At 41.1% G+C, this 17,647-nt stretch overlaps 1 protein-coding gene across 7 annotated transcripts in view; it reads right to left on the bottom strand.

The window, feature by feature from the left end:
• Positions 1-17,647, bottom strand: part of LOC126049544 (contactin-4) — a 346,808-nt gene that overhangs the window by 117,111 nt on the left and 212,050 nt on the right. For all 7 annotated transcript variants that reach the window (XM_049826060.1, XM_049826066.1, XM_049826059.1 and 4 more), the window contains 2 exons: positions 13,871-13,997; positions 12,645-12,820 (listed from right to left, as the gene is read on the bottom strand). In XM_049826060.1, coding sequence (XP_049682017.1) covers positions 12,645-12,820; positions 13,871-13,997 — 303 coding nt within the window. The remainder of the gene's footprint in view (positions 1-12,644; positions 12,821-13,870; positions 13,998-17,647) is intronic.

Here is a 17,647-nt window from a genome sequence, read left to right as displayed (position 1 = left end):
AGAAATCATAGCCCGTCTATAAGAAGGCAGGCTGAAAGCACTTTAACTGATGACTAGCACCCACAAAAGCATTAAAGCTTTTTGCTCTCGAAATACTTGACAAGATTTGCCTCCTGATATTTATGGCTCTAATATCTCTAAACACTGTCTCTATAAAACCTGTGCCTGACTTTTTAAAAGCAGGGTTTTATGTCATCCCTTTCACAAATACACAAGATGAAGTTCTTCTGCCCATGTCCTTGCTGTTGTGTCAAGACTACACAGCAGGCTATGCAGTTCAGAATAAAACCCCCTTTGATATGGAGCTTAACAGAATTTTAGTTTAAAAGCTGGTGCTCTAATGAGTAATTTTGAGACTCTCTAATTTCAGAAAGAGTTTACAAGTCTGGGGATGAAAGCTTTCTGATTTGACCTTTAGAACAGAAATTTCACTGGGATTTCTACTACACTGAGGAAAAAAAAAAAGTTATAGAGGTAAACATCTTGCTATTTCCCTACCCTGCCTCTCCTTTGGAAAATATTTTTGCTTGGACTTTATTTATGTAGGCATTAAACAAGTCTGAGCCAGGACCTAGCTGCAAACGGCCACGCTTGGATTAGGACAGGAGAAATCTGGTGTGTCAGTATGAAAGCCAAGATCTTGTTATTCTCCCAAGACCTCCCTGCTCTCCCTGTCACTCACATCTTTGACCTATGTATCATCTTGGACTTTGACATCTCTATCTGGGTTCTCATATTGAGACTATGTTTAAATCTTGCCAAATCTTTCTGACCACCATCTATCAAAGACAGACTGATTTCTCTACCTGCATGGCTAAAATTCCTCCTCAGGCTTTTACCTTGCATCTCAAAGACTGCAATAGCTTTTCCTTGAGCGTTACCAATGCCGCTGGCCAACATGCAGCTGTGGGAGTCAAGGATCCTCGCACCGTGCTCGGACCGCTTTCTCCTTCGTCTGTCACGCCAAGCACAAGCTGCTTGTCCTCACCAGGATGGCTCCTCCTGGCATGCTAGATCCTCAGCACCCCGCTGGGATTTGATCCTTGCTTCCAGATAGGCAACAAGGCAGCCCCAGTGCTTTTTTTTTTTACCTTCCTTCATACCACTCATCTTACTGGGGAATGGGGGCTCTTAGCAGTATTTGCCAGGCACCCACATTTCTCTTCCCAAACCAAATCACTCTTTCTATGATGTTACTAAAAAAAGAAAATCAGCCTCGACTCTATGTTCCATTTCATAAAAGCTGCCTGTTTACTGTCTTACAGGAAATATTTCAAAAGTTCATTTTGAAGCAACTCTCCTGCTTGAGACAAAATGCTGAGGACTCAGAAAATGTTATTTTATTACTTTAATCTGGAAAATCTGGACAGACATTTCCCCTTGGGTTAACTTGAACAGAGTTACTTCACTCTCAGATTTTTTTTATATTTTCCTAGCAAAACAATGCGTTATTCACACACCTTCTTCCAGCACAAGTGATCCTGCAACAGCCAGAAAGCATCAGCAGATACTGCACAGCCCTCTCTCACTTCATAGCTGAGCAGTAACATTGCAGATGCCCCATATGTTCCCCACCAGAGCATGCTCTGCTGCACCTTCTTACTTCATGCAGCTAAATGAATGCAAATTCAGACCCCAAATAACGTAAAATAATGTGACACAAGCTCGCTGAGCTAGAAGTTTCAAAGAACAACTTCCCTTTACTTCATAGAAACACAAACGAAAAAGACGCCACAGAGATCCTGATCCTCAGAGGGTTATCTGGTGGTTCAGCTTGCTTATGGAAATGCACATTATGATGCTAGGCAGCATCTCTTACAGCACATTTTTTTCATTCTGTTTATCTCTCACGTCTAATGAATTATGAAACGGCAGTCACATTTGTGGCAGACAGGAAAACTAACATGGGACAACTTTTGACAAACATATTTAAAGCTCTGCTGTCCTTTGCATGCCAATACCGACTCCCTGGTTTTACTTTCCAGAAGGAAAATAGGAAACAAAAAATAAAACAATGGAAAAGCAGCCACTAGGATAAAATTGTTCTGCATTGGCCTTGCACCCCATCAACAGGAATAGAAATTTACAAAGACAGAGTCTACCTCTGGCCTTTGGGTATAGTCTGTGCTGGACCAGAGAGTCCTGTAAGTGCTATTTTCCATACATTTAAAGACAATACTGATTTTTATTGATATAGAATCAGTAAGGATCAACTTAAGGATAATAATTATTTCTTCAAACTAGGTAAACAGCTTTATTTCATTTGACAGACCAGGGGATTTAGAGCCAAAAGGGGAGGTTAAAAGAAGCATCCTAGTAACTAAGAAAATAACATAGACCTCTTGATTCCTTGTCCTATTCTCTATCCACTGGACATAAAAGACCAGAAAAAGTGATTACAATATGCCATGAAAACATATGCTTACAGCTTTTCAGATGTTTGTGCCACTCTAGGATCAGTTATTGCAAGATGTTTGGAAAGTTTTCTAACAGGAAAGAACCCAGACCAAAAGAAGCTTTAATTGCAACCACAGATGTTTATGTGGTTTGAGGCTCATCACGGATTGCCTGGACAGCAAGGGTTCACAGACCTGACATACCTCTAATGTCTGTAATGGAGAGAGCAAGCAGGTGGAGAATACTTATTACAGAAATGATACCCCAAATTCACTCCTCTATGATAAAAGAGTGGTGACGACAGATGCATATGTGAAATCACGAGCAAGGATCACTGTGTGGGGACACAGCATACCTCTGCCCTGGCTGCTTATGACTATACTGCAGACAAAGTCTCTATGGGAATTGCCAATAAAAATTTCAAGATACTGACATTTGAAGAAATTATCCTTATGAACTCTAATAATTATACATAAGTCAAGAAGCAAAGATTTCTTTTAAATTTATGAGTTTGCAGTTGGTCATATCCCATTTTGTCTTTTCAAGAAAGTATGGTTCAATCTCACTGAATAACTTAGTTCCATGAAGGGTCACTGCACTCTTGAGGATACTGCTTTACATTGGCATCTACGTTTCTAGGCTATTTCATTTACTGTCTAAATAGTAAGTTAAATTTGCAAGTTTTTTTCCTCTCTTATTTATGCACTATTCTAGCTGTCACCAGAATAAGCCAACTGGACATCAGTGATTTGCAGAGGTAAGACTGTGCTCAATGAAGGTAGCTGGGCTATATTCTGAAGTTATGCCAAAATGAAACTCTAATGTCATCTACATAGCTATTCGACTGTTCCTATCCTCAGCTTTGAGAAAAAACGCTCTGAAAAATATTCTGTAAATATAGTCACAGTCAGAGAATTAATACTACTACTAAGGACACATTAATATTCAAAGTATACTACTATACTTATTCTGGCTTTTAGCCTTCAAAGAGTGGAATACATGTCAAATGATGTGCACTGATTCTCTAATGCTCTAGTGGTAAGCAGCCAGACAGGCCACCAACAGGAACTACCTTGCTGATAATACAGGCAAGTTGCAAAGGCTTCAGGAAAGAGAGAGAGAACAGGAAATTTTTGCTGCTAAATAGTACAATGTCAGATCCTGCACAAAGCCACAGGGAAAGTAGGGAAAGAAAGACAAAGTCTTGCTCTCTCTTTAGCTTACTGTGGGAGCTTTACACCATTTTCTTTATGATCTACACATTGAGCATATAAAAAGAAGGGTGGTATTAACAGGTGAGATGTCACAGTGACTGATTAAGCCTAAGGTCAGAAGATCTTCAAATGTAGAGATCTACTCCATTTCAAAGTGAAATTGTCCCAAATACCTGGGCTTAGAACCTGAATACTTACGGCTTCATTCAGAACATCAGAGAAAATGAGAAATTTCTCTTTTTATTTCCTTCAGGTCCAGTTGGAGTTTGCCACAGCACCCTCACATGATTTAGCACAAAGATAATTTTCTCAAGACTAGAGAGTTTCACATAACAGCAGAGCTTGTTTCAAAGAAAGCTTGCATCATTGGACCTTGGCATTCTGGGACCAAATTAGCACATTTAATCGTTCACTTTAAAAAAACGCCTATATCTGCACTTAGTTCTTAAAGATCCAGCCCCTAAATATAAAAAACACATATATTTTGAATATATGTTCTTTTACATATTAAAGGCAAAATTAATAAATAAGGAGAGAGACAAGAAAAAAAGTGTCAAGCCTGTGCCTTGCTGTTCCCTAAATTTCTAAACCACAAAAGAAACCATGGCACTGCGACCGACCTGTGATATTAAGCTCATTGCGGTGCAATGCCCAGAGGGCTGGCTGCAGTTCTCCTGCCTGGCGCAGCAGCTCCCGGCCACAGCCCTCTGACACCTCCCTGTGCAAAGCTCCCTGCTCTCAGCAGCACTATTTCTGTGTGATATAAACTGAAATACACTTCCGAAATAACACTGCAGGCTTACAAGATTACTAGCTTTGAGAGAAGGTGCACCGATTATTTACAAATGCCCTGCCACTGCTTTAAGTAATAATGTATTCATCTTATTTATAAACCTTGGGTGGAAACAAAGCAGGTATAAATCCTATGTTTCTGTTCCAAGTTAAGGGTCCTTCTATCACAGATGAAAGTAAAGTAGGTTATACATCTATTCTCTGCTACATACTCCCTGTTGGTCCAATTCATCAAAAAAAAAGAAAAAAAAAGAAGAGCTTATGTGAGGCTTAGCCTAGTTTTCTGCTCATCAGAGACTGCATGGCAAAGGTGCAGAGGTTGTGAGATGGTTCTCCAACACTGACAACTGCACTTTGCACAGCTGAGTTAACATTTTAGCAAAGGAGGGAAACATTAGGAAATATGTGCACATAGAAAAATCCAAATAAATTTGCTTATTCCCTTGTTAAGAACACATGCTGCATCACGCCACACCTGGTCCTGGGGACCCAAGCAATAGGAGTGTCTGACTTTGGGTAAGACCATCAGGCCTTCTATCAATATAAATGGTATGTTTCCTTTAAAGGTCACTGTAGGAGGAATTGGGGAATCTACATGCATACAGGAAACAACACTCTTGAGCCAAATTTGTCGTAATTAGCCCCAAATCTTATCTGACAGCCTAGACAATTTTAACGTTATAACTTTGCAGAAACAGGGACACCACAAATAGCTTGTAGCCTACTCTTACGAGCTGTGATCTGACAGCTTCATGTGTATCACAGTGCATGGAGGAAAACAGGGATGGCTAGCATGTCCCAGCCACTTCAGTGGGACAGGGGAAGCCTGGGGAGACAGGGCCTATGGCAGCGGACAGAAAAGCACATTCAAGGTCTAAAATAACGCTTTCTTTGCAGAGTTTCAGGAGCTACAAAACAACTGTTCCTTTAGGAAGAGTGAAAAGTTTAGGAAATATCTCTTCCCAGAGAATCTGTACCAAAACAGATTTATCTACTGGACCCAGAATTTAAAACATGTCCTGTATATCTGGGAAATGTTATAGTGAGTTTTTTAGTCTCCCTGGAAACTGAAGTAGGAAGCCAGAGGAAGCAGAGGCAGACCCTCTGCAGCACAGTGCCATTTGTTGCTGCCGCAGAGCCACTTCTGTGACCACAACAAAACCCTCCGTCTGGCCTGGACATGCAGAGGCTCTGAAAGGCTTCAAAGGAAAAAAAATCAGAGAGCAAAAAAGGATTTTGGGGTATGTATGGGAAAGCAGGCCACATTAAGAAAACCAATTCCTGAAGATGTAAGAAAAAAACTAAGAAAATTAAATTATTTAAGGTAGATTAATTGACCCTGGGTGTATGCAAACTCCAGTTGCTGGCTGAGAGTGTTATCTCCAAATTGTGACCATACGCATGGGAGGCAGCGCACTGACAAAAATGCCAGGAAAAAGTGAATTAACCTATGGGAAGAGCTGCAGATTTGAAGTCCAGACTCTGAAAAAGCAGAAGGGGTACGTGAGCAAGAACTAGCCAGGCGTGGTATTTCAATATTGGGGTGAAAACCAGCCTTGGAGCACAGGCACGCATGTCCTGCGGTGGTGGCTGCAGGGCTGGCAGGCATGGGTGCTTCCCCTACCTTACTGCAGGTGGGCAGCTCCCACCCAGGATGCTAAAGACTCCCGACTCCACATACCTGGCAGGGGCTTTTCAGAAGTGCTCTCACAAAGAACCAGAAAAAGGAAGGAGCCAGGAAAATGCGCTGAACTGGGTTTCTGCCCTTCGTAAGCAGAAAATCCTTGAAAAAATAAACTTTCCGAAGAGGATGAGGACAGGTGTCCAATGGGTTGCTGAAGGATGAGCACAGCCATGCACACCCATCGTCCCAGCTGCAGTCCGACTCCGGAAAAAAACAACCCAAGCCCTCTGTCTCCTTAATTTCCAGGAGGTTTAAAACACATCATCTTTTCTCAACACTCAGACGTTAGTAATCACTGCGGAAATGATTTAATTTGCGTGCCGAATGCCTCATTCAGCCGAGCAGCAGTGCATCGCTTCATTGATCAATCAATGCGATTGTTGTTGCGCTTGTTTGTTTAGGCAAGGCAAGGCAGATACTTTGGTGGTTCTCTGAAAATGTTTTCATTATTAATTGTTCTTGAAAGAATTACTTCATTGATCATTTAATCTCCAAAAAGAAAATGAATGTACTTCAGGGCAATAAGAGGGTACAACAGTAAAGAATTTGAGCAGCAATTATAATTTGTTTCTTAGCAACTAATAGCAAAAATTATGGGATTTGCTCGGGTACAAGATATAACAGGAATCATTCCAGCAATGGGAATACTGAAAAAAATTCTTTTCAGTGCAATGTTGGGAGTAATTTTCTTTTTCTACCATCACAGTGAAATTATTTTGGGATGGTAGGTCAAAGCCCTAAAGTATTCTCATTACAACCACATTATTACTGTATTTTCTGCTACCGTTTGCACTGCACAGTGCCGAGTCCTAGCAGCTAATTCATGCGTAACAATTATTTTTGCAGAAACACTTCTATAAACCAAATTCCTTTATTAAAGCGTGGGGGGGAAACAGTTTTCAGAAACAATAGTGTGATTCCCTGCAGTTTAGGAGAGTGCTCACGGTAACAGAGAAGAAAGTTAGAGTTTCTATAAATGAATAATCCAATGGAAAATGTACAAAAGGTGTCTGAGGCTGCTGCCCTCGTTAGTGGTGGAAAGAAGCCCACCTCCAAACCCTGCCCTCCAGGCACAGTTTAATCTTCAAACACAGTAAAACAGTTCAGGCTAAATTCCACATACAAAATCAGCCATTTTGCTTGACCGGGGCTGTCTGCAGGAGGAGGAGGAGGAGAAGACCTTTCCCCTTGCATCTCATCTCATCTCATCTGCCCGCAGCTCCCAGGTGCAGCACAGCAATGCTTTGCTGCTGCTGCTGCTGCTCCAGCATCCTCTGAGGATGCCTCCCTTCAGCCCCATCATCCCCTCTCCTGGGGCCTCATTTCTGTTCTAAAAATTGGTACCTCAGCCCCCTGGACATCTCAATATAATTTTTGCCAACAGCAGAAAATACCCACAGCATTAGCACGGACCTGTTAAATAACAGATTCAAAGGAAACTCCTTCATAGAAACTATGGGTTGCTACAGGTTGCAAAGGCACCGATTTCAGAGAAGCATCTCTGTACAGAGCGAGAGGAAGGACACCAACTGTCCTCCCAGCGTGGTGGTGTGATAATGTGCAAAATGCTAAAAACTCCTGAGAAGTAGATCCCATTTCTCTAACAGCTCATGTTTCACAGACATCACTTTTAGGCAGTTTTTATAACAATGGGGGGCAAAACAATGCTATGACTGAAAAACTGCACCGGTTTGGACTTAATTTTCCTCTTTGGATACTCACTTCAAAATCAACAGCATTTGACAAACCTCTTTACTGATGAGAAAGGCAACAGCTACTGCATGGCTACTCACCTACTCTCCAGAGGGTTTATTTTAAAATCAGCATTACTATAGGTAGCACTATCTTTGAGTATTTTCAAGTTAAACTGCAAATCCTGCTGAGGAGTTTAGGGCCAAATTGAGTCTAGTTATCACAGCAGGGAAAGGACATTTCATCTACCAGCATTGGGGATGGCTCCACAGGAGAAGACAGGGGTCATATCCCAGCAGAGCAGAGCGAAGCCTTGGTCCCATCCTGGGTAAGCATTAGCTGCCACAGGTGGAGGCAGCAACGGAGCAGACACAGTCTGGAGACCCCTGGGGTGGGGGAATATGGGGTGTCCAGACTGACCCTCTGCACTGCTCCTGGAGACGTGCAAAAATGTCTGGTTTCAGTTTTGGTGGTAAAAAACAAACTGCAGCCTCAGCAAGGTAAAATAAATATAAAAGTTAATCTCTAATTAGAGATGTTATTCTATAGGTGCTGATCAATCAGCTGAAAGGTAAAACAGTAATTGCCATTCTCTTTGCTAGGGAAAGTCCTGTCTCACTTATTCCACTGTACCAATGTGATCGCAAGAGAACAAGATCTGGACATCACTTTGCAAAGAATTACGCACAGAAGAGAAAACCTTACATAGTCCTATTTTCTCTGAGCCCACTTCCACCAGTGTTGGTCATTTTGAACAGGTTTGACAATCTGGCCCCTTTCTGCTTTACAAACCTTTGGTTAAACAAGAGCAAACCCAAAGACAGCAGACAAGAGTCACAAGTCATGTGGAAGCTGGCACTCTGCATGATCACCCACACATGGCAATACATCAGGGGCTTCTGCAAAGCCATTTCTGGCGAAAAGGTATCAGGCTCAGCTTCCCAAAGGCACAATCCTTTGGACATCTACCATACTCAATGGTCAATAGAAGGGGGAGGAGTAGGTTTGAAAGCCTTTGGGTCATTACCTGCACAGGGCATGGAGTACAAGCATACTCCACACGACCAGTAGTAGCTGCTAGCAGGTAAGATTAGTACTAGCAGAGGCCATCAATTTAAGTGCAATTAAATCTTAATAAGTAGTCCTCCAAATAACATGCTCCTGACAAGGGTCTGCAACTGTTGTGCAGAACAGGCTAGTGAGCTTCTCTAAGGAAGGGCATCGATGCTGCCTCGCACTGGGGACTGAGAACCTCTTGAAGCCTTTCCCAGGACTGAACTTTGTATTTTACATCTGTGGATATAAATGCAACTTTCAGCATCTGTGTGCACTTATGTTCCATTTTGTAAATTATTTCACAGTCAGTAGAAATAATTTGGCAAGGAAACTCATTAAAAGCACATCCTGCTCATGGCGTGCTGCTCTGCGCTGAGCTCTACCGCTCTCGTGCCCTCAGCCAAGAGCTGCTCAGCACCTTCAAGTCATGTCAAAGAGAACAGGAGCTGAGCAGGCGGAACAACTTGCAAATTCATCACTTTCTGAGCGGTATGGTCCAACTCTGGTGCCACTAAAAATCAATACAAGTTTTATCTTCGACTTAAACGGAAGCAGGATCTGGGCCATAGTAAACAGCTTTAATCATATGTCTGAATGGGTGGGTACATCTCTAAACTGCCGCATCAGAACTGCACTTCTTTCCAGGCATAACTTCTTATTGATTTCAGTGTCATTTCCAAACAGAAACTACGGTACAGTGAATAAAATTGTCAAGCTAAGCCCATCCCCTAAAATAAAAAGCACATAATTTAATCTAGTTCAGCTGTGTTTTTGCAGATCATGTTAGAAAAGCCATTATTAGAATCCATACTCAGACTTTAAAGCTTTTTTTAATTTTCTGAGAGCCTGTATTGCTATAAGGACAGGGTTTAGTGCATCATTAATCCATACTCTGTTACTGTAGTACAGCAGATTCCTCATGTTCAATTTCAGAGACAACTAGCATTGGGGGAAAAAAAAAGAAAAAAAGAACAAATTTGAAATGTAAATGATGTAAATGACATCTCACAAAGCAAGTATTGGGGGAAAATATTAGCACTTTTATCGTAATGAGTTTGTAACCTAAATACATATTTCAAGGATTAAATTGCTGACCCTGTCTGACCTCCACAGGAGGTTGAATAGCTAGATCGCAGTTTAATCTTCAGTGAAAACGCTAGAGAAGAATAATACAGCCCTTGAAGAACAAACGAACATATATTACTGATGCCCCAAGATTCAGAATTTAACCCGTAAGAGGAAAAAAAAAAAAAGCTCAAAACCCCAGACATTAGTCTCAAAAGACCCAGCAATAACTTTCCTCAGAAATAAAAATGAGAACACAAAAATTACACAACACAGGATCAGGAAGGAAAATAAGGGATTGCTTGGATGAGGGGGGAAGCTACAGACAGGTTAAGCAGTACAGTGCTGAGTCTCTAACCAAGGGGCTTTCCACAGCTAATCATAATATGTGACATAGTGCGGCATAAGAGACCAAGACCAAGTGCTGGAGCTGGGTCAGAGACTGCATGTGTAATCTAGGTGCCAGACAAGGGTGTAAGTTCAAGGAAAGTAACTTGATAAAAGGGAAAAATCCTGAGAGAGCAACTGAGAGCAAACAGGTTCAAGAGAGCTCTCCAGTGGCTAGAATGAATCCTCCACATACAGTGTTTTAGGTTACTCCATGCAGAACCTACAGAAGGCCATCCAAAACCAATCACATTTGGAATAAAACCACATAAAGGCAAGGAGTTATATTAAGCAGGCTACTGCATCTGCACATCTTGGACGTCAAGGCCAAAACCCACCCATTACTAATACAGATGCCCATTTTTATTGGTTCCTGGAGGCAGAGCTTTTGTAATAAACTTAAACCACTCTGTCTGTTTCATAATTCAGCTATTTCTGGTTGCCATCCCTTTGACTGTACAAGACAAAATGACTTCCTGTTTTGTGAAAGCACAGAGCCTACCCTGAAAATTGCTGATTTGTTTTTACTTAATCCAAATGTATCTAATTGATTATGCTGTTTTAGCAATCTAAAATAAATTTTAGGCATCAAAAATAATATATTATCCAAGTTTCCCATCATTACTGTAACTGGAAAAGAACAAGCTTTGGTTTTGAGTTCAATCTTCTTACCTAAGAATCAGTCAAACCAAATTCATATTTGGTCCACTAGTAAACCTGGAAGATTTTTGCCAGATATATCATTCACTGACATAGATAAATTGAACAGAATTTAACAAACCCTCTATCTGAAGCAAAGATAAGATGTTAAAGGTTTCTTATTTTTGTGCAGACCACAAAAATCTGCAAGCTCTTGATTAATAAGCACCTAACAACTTAAGCAAGGAAGCTGATGTATTTCCACTCAGGTAGTCTGTGGCTACTGCACTTGCCAGCATCAGGATCTTCCCTCCAAGTCCCACATCCTGAACTTTGAAGCCCGGGACCAGCATCTAAGGAACTGCAACCCGGTACCCAGCTTGTCCTTGAACGATTGACTTCAGCAAACAGTACAACCCCAGCCAAGGGGGAGTTGAAGTTCTTTGCTCTGAATAAGGATGCTTCCCAGGCTCACCCTGCCAGCTAGCAGAAGGCCGTGATTTGTAAGACAGAGCCTGCTGTGAAACACGTGGTCATCAAAGAAGCAGACCAACACAGTACTTATGAAGTGATCACCTTGACATACTGAAATGTGGAGTGATGAGATCGGTCTTGAGGAAGCTGTCCATTACCCATCCAGAGTGAAAACGCACCTTCAGTCACAGAAAGACACGCGCAGGTCATAAGCAAATGGATAATATATTGTAAACAACTCAGGGAGACAGAGGACTTGACTCTACTCACAGTAATATTTCTCATTACAAATCACCTCTCTATGTTGCGTGAACCTGGTGTTTATTGGCATTTTTACTTTTCATTTTTGTAGCTGGAGTACATCAGCTTCTCTTACCAGTCAGTCAAAAGTACCTTTCATTAAGCACTACTGAAAGCCCAGCTCACCATTACTGATAGCTTCATGTCTGTGAATGGAATGGACTGCCTTGAACTCCTGCACGTGCATGCAAGGATATTTCATAGCAGCTCCTGCTGTAATTACTGAGCTGCTGTGTACACCCCTCCCAGGACAACGGCACAGAGAAATCACAGAGATGATGGATGAATAAGTCCACTTTCTCAACTACATGAGAAAAAAGATGACTCGTAGTCCTGCGTTATCATTTGCCCACTCTTACAGACTTCATACTGTACCTCAAAATGGCTTTACATAATTTCATACAATGCTAATTTACATCAAGACCTATGTCTTTTTTTATCTTTAGCTTTCGTCAAGAAGCTGCAACTCTGAATTTAACTCAAAATACATACAAAGCAGCCTGTTTTCCCTTCGACACACAGTTCCAAAACATCACCCATACCTGAAAGTACTCGTACCTAAGAACTTAAATGTAGGACTTGCGAAAACTGTCATTGTGAATTTATGCCTTATAAAGAACATGCTCCTTCAAATATTTTGAAGCTTTAATTCTCCACTGAACGGAAAAATCAATGGTGAGATCCTGTTTGCCAGATACTTTCCTAGGTGGCCTCTTTCTCAAGAAATAAGACATTTTACCCTGCACACTACATACAATTTTAGCTAATCATAAACCAATGCATCTGTTCCTCATTCACATTTCCCCTCTAAATCCAGGTGTTTTCTCTACTGCATGAACAGCTCAGAAAATACTGTGTAATGCATTAGAAAAGGTTAGGAAAGGTGGCATTGCTCTCAGGTTTTTCTAGCATGCTGCAGGAATGGAGGTTGCCTTGTTACTTACAAGCAAACCGAAGCTTTGCTTCTCTGCTGACAATCGTTCCAAACGGGTTTGTTGCTACACACTGGTATGTTCCGGTATCTTGGGTTTTATTGGGATTATTGATCAACAGGTTGCCTTCCACCACGCTGTAGCGGTAATCCATACCAATGTCAATACTGGTTCCATTTAACTTCCAGCTATAGCACAAAATGCCAAAGTTAAATTCTGCTAATATTAATGGATGCTCTTGAGTATTTGAAAATATAACATGAAGTAAATAAAGAAAGATTTAAAACATCTTTTGACTACTCACTAAAAAAAAAAAAAAGGCATGAAAATGCAAAATATTCCAGTATTTAACTGAAAGAGCAATATCCTTGACATATATTTCAGTCTCTGATATGATTAATGTTTCTGTAGTTGCTAGTGCTGCTGCTCTTTGGAATTAATCATTTTGCAAGGGGAAGTCCCAGAAATAGGATTTTTAAACCATTCAAGTCCACTGAGGTTTTGGTTTTTTCTTCCACTCCTGACTTGCTAGCTGTTTGGTTTTACATTTAAGAAAATCCACTCACAGCAGATGTTGTCACAAACGGGGGCACTGAGAAATTCCAGCACCACATTGCCCCAGTTACAGCAACCCTCATGCCCACCAGCCCTCAACGGAGCATGCAAGGGAGCCACAGCCGCATAGCAGCTCCAGAACATACAGAGAAACAATTTGAGTATGTTTGCACCAGTGAATCAACAGAGTTTATTGCATTAAATAGTTGGTCGTTTCAGAAGACAGCACAGTGGCTGAGGTCTGACAACTCTAATCAGTTTCAGAGTGGCATTTACTTTGGTGAAGAAAATGAGAAAGGTATTAAAAGAAAAAAAACAGCAGCCTAAATGATTTACAGCAGTAGCATCACTGTAGTAGTATACCATCTTTTTTCCTAAGGATTGCAAAGCAGCTACTAAAGCTAAAAACAATGAAGAGCTTTGTCCGTGTTTATGGAAACGGATGGTTAATCTGGGAGCCAAGACTATATAAAATTCCTTCATAACCTTTTTGAACTCTTGTCCAAATTTTCCAATTGCATTGTAATACGTAGTAATTTCCTGATGCCTGTTTTTTATTTTTGTTATCAGCATTGCGGCAGACTCCAGGGGTATCACTGAGTTATACTGCATGATATACCTTCTTGGGGGATACTGCTGTAGCATGGAGATCGTGCTAAAGAATAGTTAAACATTCAACAAACCCAATGGTTGGTCTGGGATTTCCTTTTACTTCACAGCTCAGCTTCACTTTCTTTTCTTCTGAATCCAAGGGGAAGATCATGCTGTTGGGCTCCTGAAGGAAAACTGGCCCGTGCAGTGTGTTGTCGTCTGCATTAAACAGAGGAAAAATGTGACAGATATTTGATGGAATCTCCATGTAGCCAGTGTTAAAATATAAAATAGTATCTTAGCAGCAAAAGGCTGTGTATCATTCACCCTAGAAAAGATGTGACAATGACAACTTTTTTTTTTTTTATAGCAGCAAGATTTTTTTTTTCCAGAAGTCATTGAACCCAATTGTGGTCAATGTTCGTGAAAACGTTTCTGTACTAAACAGAGCACAGGCTGAAACTTTACCCAAAGTTCAAAAAAACCGGGAACAGGCAAAGCTTACTTCAAACCAGAATGCTTAGTTTCACCTTTAAAAACTTAAATATTGTCACTGTAAATTAAAAAACTACATTATTAAATACAGCTACACAGTAGTGAGAGCCGGAGGTTCACCAGCATTTCCAGCCCCCAGGAAGCCCCTCCATTAAAAGTGCTTCTGCCATCCCTGGATTGAAACCTTTTTGCAGTCATAGGGCGTAACTGAGCATCAGTCCCTCGGAGGGGACCCTTGCCATGTAAACCCTTTTACATCTTCTGCCCTTTCCCAGCGGTGATGCTGCAGGGATCCCCCAGGCACCAGCCCTTGTACCTCACTGTACTCCCCGGGCACAAAGGTCCCGAGTGCTTGGTATGAACTGTGCTGGCAAGCACATTACACACTTGTGCACTTTGGAGTATTAAAACCTCACTCTAAATACAGGTAAAAGAGTGAAAATATTTTGGCAGAACAACCTTCAAAGAGTTTAGTAGTCATTTCACAGCAGTCCAGCAGTCTGAGGTTGGGGACTACTTACAGGAGCCTTCCTTGTACTAACTTTTGTTCTTTATTTTAAAAACACTTCTGTGTTATTATCTCATTCATATCTTCTTTCCTCTCTCCTCAACCACTTTAAATTTTCATCTTATCAGTTAATCTTTTTTCAAACGTGGAACTAAGGGTAAGCATTGCTAACAGGAACGGTCCTGACGTACAGCTTTTCTCTGCCTGCCACTTTGCAGTTACAGGATTTCATGAAATATGTCAACATTGCTCAAAATGCCCACAGAAAGTTACAACGTAAATTCCCTGCTCTCCATCCTGTTTGTATTAGACAGTTTTATCTTCACAGTAGCTGTTCAGAACATAAAGGAAACCAACTCTTCTTCCCTGAAAAGATCAGCTACCTTGATTTCACCAAGACTTTTCCGCCCATCAGTGTTGATGTCTAGCTGCCTCCCTTAAGTATAGCGCAAGTAAGGACCCAGTAAAAACTGGTCCCAGTCAGAAAGCCTTTTAGCTGAATAGAAGGAGCCTTGCTTTAACATTTTTTGAACATTTTCCAATCATGTTCTGCCCTCTCATCTTACAGCAGAGTTCTGTTCTTGCAGAGTACTGATGGGACCAAGGGGAACTGCGTGGGCCATCAGGGTGCTGCTGGTGGTACCCACAGCTTCCTCGCTGCTGAGGGCAGGGACTCGCAGGGATGCGAGCATGGATGTTGCTTTGGCCAGGTAGCCACACTGCTGTCTGGTCTGCTGCCAGATGGTCCATCTTGATGGACATGCAGGAAATTTGTGGGTATAGGAGGTCAGAGGAGAATGAATAAACAAAATATAGAGATGATGGGATGAACAAAAAAATTAAGAAAGAAAAAGGAATGAACAGAAGATGATGCATCTTCCCAATGGGAGGAAGGTGAGTATGAATGTGAACAGCCCTCATATCGCCTGACACTGGGAAATCACCTGGATTTATTAGGGACAGAACAATAACTCTTTACTCCAGGGAAAAAATTGTCATCTCCACAGAAGGATTTCAGAAAGACTTTGCCAGGAGGATTATAATGGAGCAACCTCTCCCCGTATCTCCTCCCTCAGGCACCACCACAAAAGAGAATGCACTAAGCATACAGTCATATCAGTTGTATTTATCTTTATTTTTAATTATATGTTAACGATATCTGACTGAGACTCATTTATTATTCAAAACACATTTCACATAATCTCTAGCTTTAAATTATACCTGTGTGCAACTTACTGTTGCTGGCATAAAAAGATAATAATAACCATAAAGCATACAGGGTTAGATTATGATATCTTGACTTGTTTCTGAGACCCAGGGCTGATTCACTCCTTCAAAAGTCTCATTCACTGTAAGAAATCATATTAGAATCTGGCCCATGAAGATTACAGCTCTGAGTACTATATTAATGGGTTTAAAAACAAGAGAATTAAAATACATTTTAATTTATCCAGTTTTCTAATTGTAAAATACAGAAGCTGGCCTGGTGCTCAGGTCCTGTGTAAGAATCGCTTCAACTCCCATAGGCAAGGAGCTTGACCGTGCCGGGACAGGCACAAGCCAGACCACCCCAGGTAATCCAGTTAGCGAACCGTGCTGACTCAGGTACGTGTTGCATCAGCTGTGTCATCTGCCTCACACCCCACAAAGGACTCAAGTCACCCTACACTGTCATTTGCTGTTATTTCAATTACGGTGTGTCAATTTATATCATATCACATCATGCTAAAGGTCAGATTCTTGGTCCTCCTCCCATCACAAGAAAATACACTTTGCATTAAAAAGTAGATAGCTCACCTACCTGAGTCGGGAAACAGACACACAAACAAATCTAAGGGTGCAAACCTGTCCCCATATGACTAGGACATCACTTGGCTGCAGGATCAGGGCCCAGACCCTTATGGTGTAGCATCCTGGGGTGAGACACTGGTCTTCAAGGTATAATGAAACTGGTCCACATGATGCAATGGGGTGTTTGATAGGGAGTTACATTTGTGAGAAACATCACAACCTGCCTACGTAATTAGTAAGCAAAGTACAATTTAGAAAACACATCGGACAAAAGGTAAAGAACTACAAAGGTAGAAAAAGTCACAGATAGGTGAAAAGGCTAAATAAATTAATTTGCCTAAGCTAAAATAGAAGCTCATGGAAGATCAAATGAAACCGCTCTCTAAATATTATATCTGCTGCTGACACTAACATTCAGCTTTTATATGGCAAAAAATGCTTGCCCTTCCTGTTAGCCAGCGAGAAGAAAAGCCCTGGTGCAACTACTACTTGGCTTTCAAGAGAACAGCGTTGGGTAAGGCAGGGAGAAGGTCTGAAAGCAGCTGCCAGCATATCAGGGGTTCAGAAGAGGAGGAAAAACCTTGCAACACTGGGTAGATAAAATTATTTTGAGTGCCTTTCTTCTTTCTCTTATTGTTGCTTGTGTATAACCAAGATAAGCAAGTCCAAACTATTTAATCTTCAGCCTGTAGAGTCCTTTTGCTACAGTCTAATGTGTGATTGAAATCACTGCAGCCCAGATCCTAACACGGTGTGTGACAAGACTTGAGCCACAGTACCTTACAGAAGAGGAGGATTTGGTTCAAAGAACACTAAATAGTCACTAATAAATAAAACAAACTGCAGTCTAGATTCTTACAGACAGAAAACTAAAAGTACCTGTACCATAAATAGTCCATTTTTGACTAACTTACGTTACTGGGTAGAAACAGATTTCAGATGTTTGGTGTCAGCACAGGCAAATGCATTTGCTCTGTTACAGTGTCTGGTTTTGTGGGAGCGAAGTTTTGCTATTCAGATAAATTTGAAATGTGAATTTTACACTTTTTTAAAAAAAAATAAAAGTGGTAACTTC

This window comes from Accipiter gentilis, chromosome 23 (assembly GCF_929443795.1).
Source record: "Accipiter gentilis chromosome 23, bAccGen1.1, whole genome shotgun sequence".
Taxonomy (NCBI): domain Eukaryota; kingdom Metazoa; phylum Chordata; class Aves; order Accipitriformes; family Accipitridae; genus Astur; species Astur gentilis.
The sequence above is the reverse complement of the archived record's forward strand: the minus strand, read 5'-3'. Positions and strand labels throughout refer to the sequence as shown.